The sequence below is a fragment of the Saccostrea cucullata genome, unplaced genomic scaffold, assembly GCF_032062105.1.
Source record: "Saccostrea cucullata isolate Sc308-1 unplaced genomic scaffold, CSIRO_AGI_Scuc_v1 ctg45, whole genome shotgun sequence".
Taxonomy (NCBI): domain Eukaryota; kingdom Metazoa; phylum Mollusca; class Bivalvia; order Ostreida; family Ostreidae; genus Saccostrea; species Saccostrea cuccullata.
In genome coordinates, this window is record NW_026939164.1 from 374,465 (window position 1) to 394,017 (window position 19,553).

The window sequence follows — 19,553 nt, forward strand, 5'->3', positions numbered from 1 at the left end:
TTTTTCATTTATTATTTTAAAAAAAATCATTTGTATTGTATAATTTTTCATTTATATTCTAAATTTTCTTTTATTCTTTTGGTTTGTTACGAAGGAGTTCATTGGTTTAATCTAATCATATATCGCATTTGGAAATACCCGAGATATTTGCCCCCCCCCCCCCCCTTCCCACTTGGCCATTCCCATAATATTTTTCCGATATTGCGGGAAGACTAGAAGTTTACACGTGTTATCTATAGCCTTTTTCCACGATCCCTTGCACTTTGTTATCGGGGTCCCCGATAACGAAATGCAAGGGATCATGGGACAATAACAAAGTGCAAGAGATCATGGGACAAGACTAATATATGATTAGATTAAACCAATGAAATCTTTAGTTACAAACCAAAATAAACAATCCCTCGGATACATTGCAAATGAAAAATCATACAATACAAATGGAAAATATAGAATACAAATAAAAAATTATAAAATACAAATGATTTTTTACAATAAGAAGGATATGGAAATAGCGACCAGTATTCAATATCAAAGTCCATAAAACAATACAAAATAGGAGCAGAGCAAACACGGACCTCCGAAACATCAGAGGTGGGATCAGGTGCCATGGAGGAGTAAGCATCCCCTGCTGACCAGTCACATCCGCCGTGTGCTCATTGTCATGATCGTGAAATAACGGAAAAATCCGTCGGCTATTCAGTGTATAAATAATGGACTAACAATTGGTATGAAAAACGTCAGTCAGCATTTGAATCAATGATAAATTGTATTTGCTGACAAGGTCATTGTTTCGACCATAGAACTTACGAAATGATGACTTTAAACGAGACTACTGATATAATTGTTTCATCAACTTGCTTGTCAATAATTTACCTTATTTTAGAAATTGTTCGTACGTAGAGCATGCTCTTGCGTATCAAAGCAATTGAGATATATCCGTATGAAGGTGATGAAGGTATATTGCTGCGTAAGTATGGGAAGTTGACGATAGAAAAGTTAAAGTCGTCACGTTTATCATATAACTTGGTTGTTAGGTTACCATTAGCGTCTTTTTCAAGTAAAATATCCAAGTATAAAACAGATGTGTCAGACTCTGTGGTATCTTTTATCTCAAGCTCTCCTGGTTATATCGTATCGAGGTAGGAATGAAATTACCATTGTTAATTGACAATACGTCGTCGATATATCTGAAGGTCGAGTTGAAGGCCACAGCAAGTTTTTTTCTTTTCACGCATAAGATTTCGCATAAATTCTGCTTCGTATGAATACAAAAATAGTCTGCTAATAACGGAGCGCAATTGGTTCCCATGTAGATTCCAGTAGATTGTTGGAAGACCTGGTCTCCAAAATCCACAATATAAATGAAAAATATACAATGCAAATAAAAATTATACAATGCAAATGGCAAATATATAATGCAAATAAAAATTATACAATACAAAGAACACAAATGGAAAATTATACAATGCAAATATATATAATACAATACAAAAGAAAAATTATACAATATGAATGGAAAATTATAGAATACGTTTGACATGTCATATGCTTGTGATATAGATATGTTATTTTAGAATTAGTAATATTAGTATTTTAAATGAAAAATTCTTTGTCGATTTAGTAAGAAGGAGCCCCCCCCCCCCCACTACAAATCTTATCGCTTTATTGCATACTGCAATGAACTCTCCTATCATCTTGCAAAAGATGTTACAAGAACAAATGTTCACAAAGGAAAATGACAAGTAATGAAATTGGGTACATAGAAGGAGTAAACATCCCTTGTTGATCAGACACACCAACTGTAGACAATATTTTTTGATCAAATAGACGGAACATTCCGTAGTAAAATTTCGTATAAAACCAAGGCTAACAATTGGAAAAAAAATAAATCAGTCAAAATACGAGTCAATGCTAGATTATATTTTCTTACGAGGTCATTATAACGGTAATATAGTTCACGAAATACTGTCTTTAAACGAGGAAATTGGAATCCAAGTAACGTAAACTTATCTGTCAGTTACCTCTCTTAACTTAAAAAATGATCATACTTGAAGTTTGCTCTAGCATATTGAATAAATTGGGAGATATAAACACTATATACAGGTAATTATGTGATGTTTCTCCAAAAATAAGGAAAGCTGACAATGGAAAAGATGATATTATCTCGTTTGCTATAGAATATACTAGTAGCAGGTATCAAGTTGGTCCTTATAGTCTGTAGTCTGTTACACATCCAGATGTAAAACAAATGATGCAGACTTTAAGGTGTATTTAATTTCAGTTTGATATATAGAACCGACATATAAATGAAAGCAACTATTGTTAGTAGATAATACATTGTGAATATCTCTCTTAGCATTAACTGTTGTTTGAACACGATTAATATGCATTGTTTTACTTTGCATTTACAGCTAGTAACAAATCTAATGCACATTCGTGTGAATTCGTGCAGAATTCTTTTTTTTTATATAATATGAAACCTATTTATGTAAACTTGAAGGTCAGCTATATCAAAAATGCTGTGTATTTCCTTTTGGATTCTGATCAGCCATGCAAATTCTTTTAAAAATATGCTTTTCATTTTTGAAAAAAAAGCATTTGCAAATGTTAATCTATATATTGTTTTATTTATTTTGTATTTTTTAGCTGAGATGAAACATAGATCTATCATATGAACTTTTCCAAGCACTACCTCATTAATAAGTCATAATTGATATTGAATTGGCAGTCATAAAACTAAAATGTTGGATTGAAGTGTACAATGAACCAGCCTTTGATTGGATTAACACACAATTTTCTTTCGATTCACTGCAAGAGCCACTCAATAAATTAAGATCGAATTTCTAAAAATATATATATATATCCTCCGTACTTACAGGCATTAAACCGGAAAATTAAATGAACACTATTTCATATTTGCATGTAGAATAATTGATTATTTACATTGTGACAGGACTGCTTGTTTTATTCATCTGATTTATTTCCAGACATGGAAAAATTATACAGTAGACATTATTGTATATTAATTCTCTTAAACTTTTTTCTGTAGTCAATTTGTTTCAATGGTAAAATCAAATGTTATTGATATTTCTATTGAATTTGGCGTTCACTGCAAGTTTACTTCATTCATGATAGACGTCATATCCTCTTAAAGGGTTTCTAATGAAAACTTTTATATACTCATTACTCAGGGACATTAATAATGAGCAATGAAGATTTTCAATAGTCATTTGATTGATTGATATTTGTTGTTTTACGCAGAGAAGGGCAATATATCGGCCAAATTCCGGCGGTAAGGGCTTGATTACTGTTTGTTACCTCCATATTTTATACATATAACAAAATACCGGTAAACATACAATGCACATATAAATATAGAGCATAGGAACTTTATTCAGTCATAAATATTCCACTCAACGAGAAGACCTTTGACGCTGTTTACGGCGATTTGAATAAAGAAGAACCAGCATGCCATATATGGTTGTGTAGATTGATTATCGTGGAAGGCAATGGTAATTAACAGTTCAATCATGTATTTCCTCTGAGAGTGTGAATGAGAGTAATTAGGAGTTGAATATAGTGTTTTTTCTACTATTGGTTAAAACATAATTTATTACCGAATCAATTGCTTGTATGGCAAGTCAAACGTTGTAATATTCGATCTTTTCCATTTGTATTGTAAAATTTTCCATTTACATTGTATAATTTTTATTTGCATTCTATAATTTTCCATTTTTATTCTATAATTTTCCATTTCTATTGTATAATTTTTTCATTTGCATTGTTTAATTGTATTTTTTTGATTTATTTAAAAAAATCATTTGTATTGTATAATTTTTCATTTGTATTCTAAATTTTCGTTAATTATTTTGGTTTGTTACGAAGGATTTCATTGGTTTTATCTAATCCTATATCGGATTTGGTAATACCCGAGATGTTACGGGAAGTTTACTAGTCTCGTTCAACCAGACGCTCGGCTGTCTCCGTAAATCTCCGACCAGCTCTCTGCTGTCTACTGTCGAGCGTCTGGTTGAACGAGACTAGACGTTTACACGTGTTATCAATAGTCTTTTCCCATGATCCCTTGCACTTTGTTATCGGGGTCCCTGATAACGAAATGCAAGGAATCATGGGACAAAAACAAAGTGCAAGTGATCATGAGACAAGATTTCCCGAGAGTGCAAGAGATTATGGGACAATAACGAGGTGCAAGGGATCATGGGACAAGACTAATATATGATTAGATTAAACCAATGAAATTCTTCGTAACGAACCAAAATAAACAATTCCTCGGATACAAGCAAATGATAAATCATACAATACAAATGGAAAATATAGAATACAAATAAAAAATTATACAATACAAATGATTTTTTACAATAAGAAGGATATGGAGATAACGAACAGTATTCAATATCACAGTCCATAAAACAACACAAAATAGGAGCAGAGCAAACACGGACCTCCGAAACATCAGAGGTGGGATCAGGTGCCATGGAGGAGTTAGCATCCCCTGCTGACCGGTCACATCCGCCGTGTGCTCATTGTCATGATCGTGAAATAACGGAAAAATCAGTCGGCTATTCAGTGTATAAATAATGGACTAACAATTGGAATAAAAAACGTCAGTCAGTATTTGACTCAATGATTAATTGTATTTGCTGACAAGGTCATTGTTTCGACCATAGAACGTACGATTGATTGATTGTATGTTGTTTAACGCCCTTCTCGAGTAGAACGTCCGAAATGATGACTTTAAACGAGACTGCTGATATACTTGTTTCATCAACTTGCTTGTCAATAATTTACTTCATTTTAGAAATTGATCGTACATAAAGCATGCTCTTGCGTATTGAATCAATTGAGATATATCCGTATGCAGGTGATGAAAGTACAAAGGTTGTTCGATATGTATTGTGTATTGTACGATATCTCAAAAGCATTCGATTCAAATAGTCAAATGGACATTACATCCCTTCAAAGTATTCTCCGTGATTTGAAATACACAATTTTAATCTCTGAATCCATTTCTGAAATGCGTCACGGTACGCTGATTTAGGTATACCTCTGAGACACTGACTGACGGCTGAGCCAAGGGCCTGTCGGGACTTGTATCGACGACCAGATAAGAACTTTTTAAGTTTTGGAAAAAGGAAAAAGTCGCATGGGGCTAGATCCGGAGAGTATGGTGGGTGTGGCAAGACGGTAACCTTCTCAAACTTCAAAAATTGCTTCACAAGCTCAGATGTATGTGATGGAGCATTATCATGAAGAAGGCGAACATGCCTAAATCCCGACACAGGACGTCGTTTCTGATAATATTTCTTGAGCTTTTTCAGTACAACATCTCGGTAATACCGACCTGTACAATGTAACACTTTTGCCCTTCGGCACCGGAATTTGTACGGCTAAACCATCACAAGAGAAGAATATGCAGTAAAGGACCTTCTTTGTACTCATTGTCCGTTTGGCAACTACAGGTCCTTTACCGTGTTTGGTTAGCCATAATTTGTTTCCAACTTTTCTTACTGGTTCGAAATAGTGAACCCATGTTTCGTCACCAGTAACTATGTTTGCAAATTGTCTTTGATTGAAGTTTGGAAACATTTTAAGCAGTCGCTTATCGGTTTGTAATCGTACCTTTTTTTGGTCATCTGTCAATATATGGGGTATCCTCTGGCAGAAATCTTTCGTACTTTCAAAATACGCTTCAAAATGAAATGCACCCGCGATAGCGATATGCCAACAGCTTTGGCAATATCACGAATCGTGTACCTGCCATCACTTTCAATTATTTCCTTGACTTTTGAGACATTTGTCTTGCCTGATACAGTCATAGGTCGACCCGATATTGCTGCATCTTTGACGGACTCTGTGCCAGTCAGAAATTTCTGTCTCCACCTACGAACTGTTGCATAAGATACCTTATCAGACCCATAAACTTCCCCCAATTCAGTAAAAATCTGCTTTACCGAATTACCGAGTTTTGTGCGAACTTTTATATAAGCTCTAATTTCTTCAATATTATCAACCCTTTTCCCAACCATTTTTATAACAGTGGTCAATGACTGGCTCTATTAAAATGACGATTATTTTATAACCATGTGTAGTTGAAGGCTCGTGTTTATACTGTTGGCAAGGAATTGAATAAACGTATAAATATCGATGAAATCGTGCAAGGCATTATCGCGCTGTGGTACAATACACAATACATATCGAACAACCCTCGTATATTGCTGCGTAAGTATGGGAAGTTGACGATAGAATAGTTAAAGTCGTCACGTTTATCATATAACTTGGTTGTTGGGTTACCATTAGCGTCTTTTTCAAGTAAAATATCCAAGTATGAAACAGATGTGTCAGACTCTGTGGTATCTTTTATCTCAAGCTCTCCTGGTTATATCGTATCGACGTAGGAATGGATTGATTGATTGATTGTATATTGTTTAACGTCCCTCTCGAGAATTTTTCACTCATATGGAGACGCCACCACTTGTCGGTGGAGAGCTGCAAATTTTGTCCTATACTCGGCACTCAGGGCCATTGAGCAGGGAGGGATCTTTTTCGTGCCAGCAACTACTGCGACACGGAGCCTCGGTTTACACGGTCTCATCCGAAGGACCGGTCTCCACGTCCCACAGTGGGATTCGAACCCACAACGTAAGGATTGACTCCTTACTTTGCGACTCTAGAGCAGACGCTCTAACCACTGCGCCACTCGGGCGACACGTAGGAATGGAAATTACCATTGTTAATTAACAATACGTCGTCGATATATCTGAAGGTCGAGTTGAACGCCACAGCAAGTGTTTTCTTCTTTTCACGTATAAGATTTTGCATAAATTCTGCTTCATATGAATACAAAAATAGGTCTGCTGATAACGGAGCGCAATTGGTTCCCATGGGGATTCCAATAGATTGTTGGAAGACCTGGTCTCCAAAATCCTCAATGTAAATGAAAAATATACAATGCAAATGAAAAATTATACAATGCAAATGGCAAATATATAATGCAAATAAAAATTATACAATACAAAGAACACAAATGAAAATTATAAAATGAAAATATATATTATAAAATACAAATGAAAAATTATACAATATGAATGGAAAATTATATAATACAATTGGAAAATTTTACAATACAAATGGAAAAGTTCGTATATTTTAACGTTTGACATGCCATATGCTTGTGATATAGATATGTTATTTTATAATTAATTATATTAGTATTTTAAATAAAAAAATCTTTGTCGATTGTATAAGAAGTCCCCCCTCCACCCCGGCTACAAATCTTATCGCTTTATTGCACACTGCAATGAACTCTCCAGTCATCTTGCAAAAGATGCTACAAGAACAAATGTTCACAAAGGAAAATGACAAGAGGCCCAGGGGCCGCAGCGCTCACCTGAGCACATCGGCTAGGAAAAAGCAAATATCAGATCAGAAATGAAAGTTTACTGAGTTTGGAGGGGGGGGGGCTTAAATCTGAACCCCCAGGGGGTCATGATTTGAACAAACTGGAATTTACACTACCTGAGGATGATTTCATATAAATATCACTAATCATGGCTTTGAAGTACTGGAGAAGGAGATTTTTAAAGATTTCCCTTATATTTTTTATGAAAAATTTTGATCGGCCATTTTAAGCCCTACCTTCCCCGGGGGTCATGATTTAAACAAACTTGAATCTTCACTACTTGAGATGATTCCACATTAGTTTCATCTTTCCTGGCCCAGTGGTCCTTGAGAAGAAGATTTATAAAGATTTTTTCTATATATACCTATGTAAGACTTTGATCGGCGATTTTGGCCCCAGCCTACCCCAGGGGGTCATGATTTGAACAAACTTGAATCTACACTAACTGAGGATGATTCCACATGAGTTTCATCTTTCCTGGCCCAGTGGTTATTGAGAAATATTTTTTAAATGCCATTAATTTTTCTCTTATTCATAATTATCTTCCCTTGGAAGAGGGCGTGGCCTTTCATTTGAAGAAACTTGAATCCCCTTCACCCAAGGATACTTTGTGCCAAGTTTGGTTGAAATTGGCCCAGTGGTTCAGAGAAGAAGATGAAAATGTGAAAAGTTTACAACGACAACGACTACGACAACAACGACAGACAATGGACAAATTTTTATCAGAAAAGCTCACTTGAGCCTTCGGCTCAGGTGAGCTAACAAGTAATGAAATTGGGTACATAGAAGGAGTAAACATCCCCTGTTGATCAGACATACCAACTGTAGACAATATTTTTTTATCAAATAGACAGAACATTCCGTAGCGAAATTTCGTATAAAACCAAGGCTAACAATTGGAAAAAAAATAAATCAGTCAAAATACGAGACAATGCTAGATTATATTTTCTAACTAGGTCATTATAACGGTAATATAGTTCACGAAATACCGTCTTTAAACGAGGAAATTGGAATCCAAGTAACGTAAACTTATCTGTCAGTTACCTGTCTTAACTTAAAAATGATCATACTTGAAGTTTGCTCTAGTATATTGAATAAATTGGGAGATATTAACACTATATACAGGTCATTATGTGATATTTCGTCATAAATAAGGAAAGTTGACTGGAAAAGATTATATTATTTCGTTTTTCATAGAGTATACTAGTAGTAGCAAGTTAGTGCTTATTGTCTATAGTCTGTTACGCATCTAAATGTGAAACAAATGATGAAGACTCTAAGGCGTATTTAATTTCAGTTTCAGTGGGATATATCGGACCGACATATAAATGAAAGCAACTATTGTTAGTACATAATACATTGTCAATATCTCTAATTATCGAAATGAAGCCCAATCAAATTTTAAAGCACGTATTTTGAATTAGCATTAACTGTTGTGTGAATACTATTAATATGCATTGTTTTACTTTGCATTTACAGCTAGTAACAAATTTAATGCACATTCGTGAGAATTCTTGCAGAATTCTTTTTTATATAATATGAAACCTATTTATGTAAACTTGAAGTTCAGCTACATTAAAAATGCTGTGTATTTCCTTTTGGATTTTGATCAGCCATGCAAATTCTTTTAAAGATATGCTTCTCATTTAAAAAAAAATATTTGCAAATGTTAATCTATATATAGTTTTATTTATTTTGTATTTTTTTGTTTAGATGCTACATAGATCTGTCATATGAACTTTTCCAAGCACCACCTCATTAATTAGTCATAATTGATATAGAATTGACAAACTAAAATATTGAATTAAAGTGTACAATGAAGCAGCCTTTGATTGGATTAACACACTATTTTCTTTCGATTCACTGCAAGAGCCACTCAAAACATCAAGATTGAATTTCTGAAAGAAGAGTATATCCTCCGTATTTACGGGCATAAAACCGGAAAATTAAATGAACACTTTATTATATTTGGATGTAGATTGATTGATTATTTACATTGTAACAGGACTGCTTGTTTTATTCATCTGATTTATTTCCAGACTTGGAAAAATCATACAGTAGACATTATTGAACATTAATTATCAAATATATTAGAACTTTTTCTGTAGTCAATTTGTTTCAATTGTTAACAAATCAAATATTGTTGATATTTGTTTATTTTGGCGTCCATTGCACGTTTACTTCATTCATGCTAGACGTCATCATATTCCATTAAAGGGTTCCTATTGAATACATTTATATACTCATCACTCAAGGTCATCTGACCCAGAAAGTTGGAGGATGTTATCATATTGAAAATCCTTTAAATTTTCTTAATTTCTTACAAAAATAGGCAAATTAACTCTATATATTTTTTTTGGTTCGATCGATATTGTATATATTAACTGCATGATTATCAAAATTTTCTCCTAAACTTACGAAAGCTACGGTAAAATATTACTTCCAGTAACTTTATGCCTTTTTTACTTTTTATTAAATTTATTTTTAAATACCATTGAGGTTTTGACAAAATTGGTAATCAAATACGAATTATATTAATGTGAAAACAAAGTCATCAGTAAGTTTCAACATTTAATTAAAATATCACAAAGGATATCACGTATCTCTCTCAATCCCAATCGGAAAGCCAGGATATAAAAAATAATTCCTTTTGTTCCAAGGCAATATCAGTATATTTCCATTTCTAATTGCTTTCTATATGGTAACTCTTTGAAAGTTAGATGAATTGATTTCGTAATAATTCTACCGGAATGTAAATTTCACCAAGCGAAAGGTCAGGAGCTAAAAAAGCCTAATATACATGTAGATCTCGTAGGACGTCAGTAGGCGAACATTTTTGAAACTAACATGGGAGGCCGCGTCTATTAGGAAACATTTTTTATAAAAATAAAGTGACTTTACCATTCATTTTTCATTTCACAATGAAATGGAAATACAAGGAACCACTGTCTAGTTTGTTTGGTATGCCAGGGACATCAACGATAGGGGGAAACGTGCGATAATTTATGCATAACGGGCTTTGCCCTGGCATACCCAACAAACTAAAGAGTGAATACTTTTAGAAGTAGATGTGATGTTCTTTTGGAACATATTTGTATATTCCAAAAATATTAACAGAAATGCAAAACTTTAAATTGTATTAACAAATCAACACATTCATTTGCAGGTTTTTCCCCCAACAAGCTAAATCAATTACGCTTGCAGTTGGATGTTTAAGCAAAACATAAAAAGCTTATTAATAATTTATTGTAGATTGTAAAACTTTATCTGATTCACTTTTTCAATATTTTTACAGATATGTTTTATACCAATTGTTAAGTCAAAGTTTTAACGCTTTTTACTCCGTACTTCCAATTAATTACAAGTGCCACTAGTGAATTTGACCGGTTAAAGACACCAGAACTCATGTCTGATGTTTCCATGGGTTCATGGACTTATTTGTATTGTTTACAAAACATATGAGATCGATTTCTATTTGCTGTGTCATAGTTTTTATAAATATATATTTCATATAACATTGGTAAAAATAGTATTAATTTTGTTATCACCAGTTCTTTCTATTTTGATATTTTAAAAAAAAATCACTATTGAACCATCTTTAAAGTTTTCCGTTTTTTAGATAGGTAAAACATTTGTTATAAAAAACATTTCCAATTAAATTATAGTCTATTTACTATCCTTTACATGTGATTTAACTCTGAAATAATTATTGTAACAATAATTAACGGATATCGATTTTTTTCTTCAACTTCTCACTTTTCAAGTGAGATAGGTTTAGTGGCAATGATATGTAAAGCCGTATATTCTCACTAAACTTCACCAAGCGTGGATTTAACCAGACTAATAATCAATAGGAATTCCTTCAAACTATTGAAAACCCGCTCGATGACAACATATAGAAGCAGCTGCCGATTCCCCGTTTATTCTCATCCACTTAGAATCATTAACCAATTGGGAAGGGATATTGAAATACTATTTTCAATTTTGCATAAACACAGTTAAGGTTTTACAAAAATAAGACACGTACAGTTGGACGTTTCATTCAAAACAGGAGACACCATGGATTGATAACCGTATTACATTGAAAGGACAATTAATATGCAAAAGTTAATTTTAGAGATATTTTTAATAGCAACAATCATTCAACAGGCAAATGCAGGTAAGCAATTACAAAAAAAAATAATAATAACATTGTCATTAGTCCGGACTGTTTTTCCCTTCTTGATCATTTTCAAAATAAGTAATTTACTTCCTTAATATTTTAATTTTGCATTATTTCATGCTATAAAAATAGATTTGAAAAGATGTTTCCTTAGATAAATTAAAACTTTACTAATTTAAAAAAATAGTATTGTTGTTAATTTTTTTATTTCAATTTTTTAAATATATTTTTTTAATTTACTTATAACCATAATCTTAACATTAATATTAAGCTTTAAAAAATATAGTGATTACATTTTGTGACAGTTTATGGGTTACGTATTCATTTTCTTTGATGGTTACAACCAATTCATTATTTATGATAACAATTTTGTTCCTGTTTTCTTGAATCCCTTACAAGGTTGAATACAAATGGGTTTTATAACTGAATATTGAAAATTAATATATAATACATAAAACCGTCATCTTTTCATAAAAAGAATTGAAAAACAGAATAAACCTTATCCAGTTACAGTAAAAGATAGGCATAGCAAAGTGCTTGAGTCAAGAATTTTTGATACATTTTCGTAATTTCAGTGTATCCATCAAGTTTTCAAAATAATTTTGGTTTTGACACATGGGAAGTGAAAATCACTTAGTTTTTAGTTTTTATTTAAAAACTTATTGACTTTTGTTCGTGTTTTACCGTCTCTTTTGAACCTGACCTATGATATCGTTTGTTTGTTAAATGGGGAATAACATTTTATCATTCTTTGTTGTTTTTCTTTGTTAAATATTCAAAACAAAGTGATTTTTTGTCTTGAAAAGAGTGTAGTTATAAGAACTTCTCCCTGCTTCATGGAGTTGTATCAGATTTCCTTTCCTGTCTGACACAGTTTTGAATTTTATTTTTGTACATAAAACTTTTTTTTGCAATGTTTTGTCAGTTTTAAATAACTTATATTCATATGTATATATGGATTAAAGTTCTTCAAGTTGAATATCAATGGCGCCAGCTTATTCAATGTTTATTAAAATAGAACAAAGTCTTTAAATAACCCCAACAGGCTTTTTCTAGTCTTTAGTCATTAGGGCTACAAATATTTCAGACTTAATTCTCTCCTCTAGAATGTTTTCCAAATTATTCCCTAGGAATAACTTTCATTTTGAAGGAAACATATTTGTTAATAGTAAAATTAAATATTTGGTCTATTTTTTAGAGAATTTAGAGTTGACAATTTTTTTTATTATTGACTTTAACTTTTCTATCTTCAACTTCCCTTACTTATGCAGCAATATACCTTCATCAACTACATACGGAGTTTATATATCAGTTGATTCGATACGCAATAGCATGTTCTATGTATGAATAATTTCTAAAACGAGGTAAATTATTGACAATCAAGGTGATGAAACCAGTATTTTATCATTCCTTGAGTTCTTTGGTCTATACAATGACCTTGTCAGCAAATACAATTTATCATTGAGTCAAATAATGACTGACGATTTTCATTCTATTTGTTAATCCATTATTCATTTACTGAATTGACTATGGATTTTCCCGTAATTTGCCCATAATGACAAGGAGCACACGGCGGGTGTGACCGGTTGACAGGGATGCTCACTCCTCCATGACACCTGATCCCGCATCTGATGTTTTGGAGGTCCGTGTTTGCTCTGCTCCTATTTTGTATTGTTTTATGAACTTTGATATTGAATACTGTTCGTTATCTCCATATCCTTCTCCATTTGTTTCTTCAGGGTTGGATTCAATTTGTTCGATGTTCTGACCGAAAGGTCCTTGGCATTTTAAAACTTACGCCGAAGTCACGGTACACCTAGAAATTGTGAAAATTTTCATTTAACGATTTTAATCACGGTAAATAATTAATTAACTCATTTGAAATCCAAATGCAGTAAACAAGAGAGTTGTTAAGAAAAATCAATAGATACTTGATACCATATGTTCACTAGAATAGGAGCTATTAAAAATGTAATAAAATTTAATATTTGTTTATGACAGAGATAAGCAGGTGCATTTGCATAGATCTTTTGTAATAGATTAAGCAAATTTAAAAGCATTTGAGCATTCAGTACCATGCATGTAATATCTCCACAATTTTATCAAATTATTTTATTTTGATTTGAAACTACCCTCGATCTGATTCTTAAACCGAGTTGACTCTTTATCAGCAAATCTTTAAAATTGAAATTATATCGTGTCTTATAGTTTAGGCTTATTTTACCTTTGACATTTTACAAATTAATAAATCGATGATATTTTTTAATATCTTTGATTTTAGTGATATCTGACTAAGGGTATATCATAATAATAACTCAATTGATTGTGACGTCATCTGATAATTTGATTGCCCATTTTATAGCTTGGGACAATCGACCAAGTTACCTGTAAATTCTCCCTTTTACTGAAAAACGGCTCATTGTTATGAGAATATTTATTCAACAACTTTCTATAACTTTCTATAACAAAAAATATGGAGAGTTACCGATGAAGGATATGGAGATAACGAACAGTATTCAATATTAAAGCCCATAAAACAATACAAAGCAGCATCTGGACTGGAATGTTCATGTACTCATCCCGAAAAGATTGAGTAAAACATAAATTTAACATGAAGGTAGCAAAAAAAAAATTAATTAATTGCATTATCGCTTATGCTCTGATTTTAAAACATATAAATTTAATGTAATGTAGTTTTTCTAACTTAAGGGAAGATATGATACAAAAATTTCCCTAAAAATTATGTATGAAAACAAATACAATTTTAGTAGTTTATATAAGTACACTAGATATTTTAAACTGCGTAGATTTTTTAAATTAATTCATATAAAAGATAAAGTCTGATACAATGATAAAAGAAATGCATGAATTTATCAGGGCGTTGGCTGAGAGGTAGAATTTAAATCATATATCAATCCAAACATTCTGCTTTAGTATCATATGTCATCAAATGTTTAGCAAATCCAAAAATTGAAAAAAGAAATTTTATGAAAGGCCTAAATCAGATCTTGCTTTATTTGTGGATTATATATATGTTAACATTAGTCTCATTTCTCTTTGGATAGAACTATTTATACAACTTTCAATTATATCCAGATGGTTCAAAAAAAAAAAAAAAAAACCAAACATGTCATATTTTATTTATTTGGATTTTCAGATACGTAAATGCCAAATAAATATCCATGACATCAATGAATAATGTAGTTGCGAAAATCTTTAAGCTATCCATTGAATTGAATATTAAATTGTATATAATATGTAATACTTTACGTAGCTTTTACGTGGTTAGTCATATTTTTAAATAGTTAATGTTTATAACCATTCAAATAATGTTAAACTGAAAACGTGTTCATTTCTTTTAATGCATAAAAAATGGCCTTGACCTGTCAGTGTAAAAAAAGTAACGGAAAATTGAATTATATATTATAGAAATTGCTGTAAAATAAATCAAATATGCATTTCAGTCTGAATAAAGCAAACTTAAAAAAAGATCCTTTTCTAATTTTTAACAAGCAATTTTACCTTTAAAAATCGATTGTAGCATTATGTAGATAAACTGCTTTAAATTGTAAATTAATCTACTTGTAGAACATTCGCCTCGGTGGCTATTTTCCTTTACTTATATCAAAAGTTGGAAAAATGTAATCAGATTTCTCTGCACAGTTAAACACTAGATTAGGAAAAACTGAATCCGACTTACAGCTTGGTAGACATACATTTTTTAACTTCTTTCACATTAATAAAGTTGGGAAAATCATGTTCAGGATGCTTTATTATTTTTAACAGTTCCTTATCTCTCCTTACTGAAGTTCACACATTTGATAAACCATACCTATTAAACGTAGGGCTACTGCTGTACTTAATTGCCTTATATCACGTAAAATTGTTTATAAAGTATGTTTTTAAATCAACGCAATACTTTGCTATGTTCAAAGACATGGATGAATAAACAATAGATTATAAATGAAAATTGTTCTTCTGTAGTTTCCTCTTTGTTTGATCTTGTTCATACTCTTATTGCATAAAACGTGAAAACTTCTTGTCTTTGGTAACACTAAATAAAATCTTTAATAAGCCCTCTTCTGAACTTGAATTTCAATTATATAAGAGAGGAGAATATATGTTTTGATATTTCTTTTGATTCTATGATGATATCTTTTGTTATTACCCAGCAAAACTACTTAATAAATTTTTCACTTCTAGCAAAAAGTTTTCATGTTCAAGGGAGTTGTGTTTTGATTTTATTTCAATGTATTTATAAAGAGTCTATAAATACGGGATGAAAATGTAAAAGTCCTGTTTGGATTTAAGGTTTTTAAATGAATAAATGTTTTGATTAACATTTAGACTAAAATAATTGCTATGGAATAATAAAAAATGAATTAAAATAATTTTGACAAATTATACATGGTTCTCAAGTAGAAAATTTGCCGCTGTGCTCTTTTATGCCTAGGTCAAAGCGGACGGTCGGACGACCATTTGTTTTTGTATCGTTAGCTAAAATAACATGATTGATCAACGCAGGGTTTCCATATCAATTCATGCCTTTAAAAGTAAAAATATTCATGAGTTTGCCAACGACAGCCCTATTATTGTTTGCTGGGCAGCAGTTCAATTTTCCCCTTCAGCCAAAATTTCTGAAAACTCATTTTTCAAAATGTCGACCGACCGACGACTGACTTGAAAAAAAAAAACCCAGACAGTTCGTTAAGTCGGTCGTCGGTCGATCGACATTGAGGAATTGGGCTTTTATAAATGTCTGCCGACGGTGAAAATCAAACTTTGGTTTAGCGAATGAAGATAGGGCAACTGTTGGTCTACTAGTATTATTTGATTTTTTAAAAAAACCGTGTTTTTAAGAATTTATTTGACTACTCTGAGTCGCCGATACTACTGTCGCTGATCATGTTTTTTTAGCCGACGATACGAGAAAATTTAGTCGACATAAATGTGACCTAGGCAAAAACAGAATTTGTCGACTGACAAAAATTAAGAAAGAGGTGAAAATCGTACAAGACAACAACTATGAACTTCCGACTGTCGCCCAAATAGTTAATTTTTTTTCTGGAAAAAAACCTTCGGTCGTCAATAATTTTGTGTTTTGGAAATGTGACTTCAAAAACGACCAACGACCGACGGTTTTTGAAGCAAAAATTGGATTCTTCAGATGACAGTCGGCAGTTCATCGGCCATTGTCTTGCCTGATTTTGACCTCTATTTTGTCGGCCGACCAATTTTGTGTCCATCGGTCCAAGTTATAATTTTTTATGCGTCGATGGCCGATTTCATCAATTGAAACAATCCGTCAACCAACGTTCGATAATCGTCCGACCATCAGCGGTCAGTTTATTAAGTCGGTCGTCCGTCGTTCCACAATAAGGGTGTCCAAAATTTCGACCGACGGTTAAAATCAAACTGTAGCTCAGAACTCGATGATCGGGCGACGATTGGCCGACTTGTGAATAATAAACCTATTAAGGACACTTCACACAAATAAAATTTTGATGCATTGATTGATATACATGTATATATATTTTTGAACGGAAATGACATAAATAATAAATCCGGAAGACATAAAGATATCATAAGTATTCGCTGCTGCTTAGATATGCGCCATCTGTCGTTTTTATGCAATTCTATACACAATTTTGCGCACATTTTCCACATTGACTCACAATCTTACAACATTCTGCCGTTTTGCCTTGCAAACATTACTCATGTCACTTATATGAATATAGATCTATGAAAAATATTGATGATTTCTAAAGATTTTTGTGTTATTTATCCAAGTCATCGGTTTTCCTAGGAATTAATGTGACTGCTCCGTGTCGCCCGATACTCGTGTCGCCGATCATGTTCTTTCAACCGACAAGACCAGAAAAATTTTGTCGTTCGACCATCGGCTTAAATGTGACCTCGGTATTACTCTATATAAGGAATGCATGAACTTAAAATTAATATCCAATGAATGTTACAGTATTATTCTTTTAAATTATTTTATAAAAACCACGTATGAAAAGTAAGCACTGCATGAAAATCATTACATCCGGTAAGACTAATTTTAAAATCTGCCAAACAAACCCGGAAAATTCCAGACTCTAGAAAACTCGAACTCTTGATCTCTCAAAATTTTTCCTCGGTCCCGCGGACTTAGAGGTATGGAGAGTTACCTGTATTTGATTTTTGAAAAAATCTTAATTTAAAAAATAAATTTTTCAAAGTTGGTGTGCATATTCTATTTAGAGTGTATAACATAAGATTGATAAGCTATTCCTTGCATTAGTTTTCTAATTTAAGTTTGTAGGGTTAATTTCAACAGAAATGTGTTTCCTGATGATGGCCAGTCAATAATCCACCAGAACCTCTCCTGTTCAAAAAAACAAAAAAACATATTATTACCATAACTGAAAAAAATGATAAGAGCTAAGATAACGAAAGAGGATCGATCTAAAAAAAATCTTGAAGAAAAAAATACGTAGTTTGAAAAAAAATCAAACTTCGTTAAAACTGGGACAAAACCAACGATTTTTGATCTTTTTTTTTTTTTTTTAAAAATGTGTGTTAAAGTGTACATATACATTTTCACCATGGAGTTACTTAACACATTTAAAACAAATATGCATTAAATAATTTTTTTCGGGATAAGATTTTATTAAAAGACAGCTTTTTTTCAAAAAATTCTTTAAAAAAAACAAACAGATGAACTGATCTTTCGTCATCAAAAAGGAGACGGCTAGAAGAACCATTAGCCCATTTCTTTATCTTTGCTACCCAAATATACGCACTACTATTTATCTCATTAGATTTAAATTAACGTGAAATTAATGAAATTTTGAAAGCTTTTCTGGAAAAAAAATAATAACAGCGCAACCTCTTCAATTATAGAAGAGATGCTCAGGGTCCATATCGCTGATCTGAGCAACAATAGCCAATTGACTATAATTGGCGAATGAAAGTCAAACACAAATCAAAAATAAAAATATGAAATGAATGTTCTTTTCCATCTTACATCTTAATACTTACTGAGTATTTATTTAAAGTTTGAAGGAATGTAAAAGAAAGGTCATCATCTTGTGCTGGAAAAATTATTTGTACTTCTAACTTTTTTTTTCAAATAACTAGAAAAAGATCGTCATGTTGTATTATGGAAAATTATTTTCAATGATAATACAAACTTTGGCCTCATTCTGTCGATTTTCTCGTATCCTCCAGGGTCATATGTGAAACGTCTCTATCTCAGATCCTGTAGGGACGTCAGATCAAAGGTCATCCAATCAGTTTCAAATTAGGTTTATTTACCATACCTCAAATTTGCCAGAATAATGACAAAGATGTGCACATTTTTTTCAAAAGCATAAATTTGGGGGATTTTAAGGCACTTTGAAAATCAAAATTATTTTTTAAAGCGCGTTAACTTGGTCCCAAAATTAACGCACTTTGTAAAAAATCCTAGAACATTGTAACAAAGGTAAAACAATACACAAGTGTTTTTTAAATGTCTAACAACTTTTTTTTATTTTGCATACCTGAAAAGAAAGAAACCGATTTGCTTGATGCAATTGCATTCTGTATCATTATCCGTATCAGAATAAATCTTTTAATGGAATTTTACCGCTTTTAATTTTTTTTCACGCTTTGATGCTGTATGCTAATCAGTGTAATCGGTTCGATCAGAACGTATATCTCTGTAAATTATTACCTCTGTGAAATTGGCCAAAAAATTTCCCTCTCTCTATTTGCTTGCGATGTATGCGCAGACCAATTTGCGAATCTTTCTTCCAGTATGTAAGTTGCAATGTAAATTAATAATAGTTTTTTGAAGTTCCGAAAATGATTTGAATTCGATAGAAAAGTTTTCACTAATTATGTGTACATTGTATTGATTTCTAATAAATCTAAAAATCAGAATTTGTTTGCTTATGTGTGAAAGAGAAAAAGGTGGGATGATGATTTTAAGCTAACTATTTTTCA

The 19,553-nt window shown here is 32.1% G+C and overlaps 1 protein-coding gene across 1 annotated transcript in view; it reads left to right on the top strand.

The window, feature by feature from the left end:
• Positions 1 to 11,384: 11,384 nt before the first annotated feature.
• The window catches only part of LOC134252421 (uncharacterized), a 47,509-nt gene continuing 39,340 nt past the window's right edge, over positions 11,385 to 19,553 (top strand). Inside the window, exon 1 of the mRNA XM_062734897.1 lies at positions 11,385 to 11,579. Coding sequence (XP_062590881.1) covers positions 11,519 to 11,579 — 61 coding nt within the window. The 5' untranslated portion in view covers positions 11,385 to 11,518. The remainder of the gene's footprint in view (positions 11,580 to 19,553) is intronic.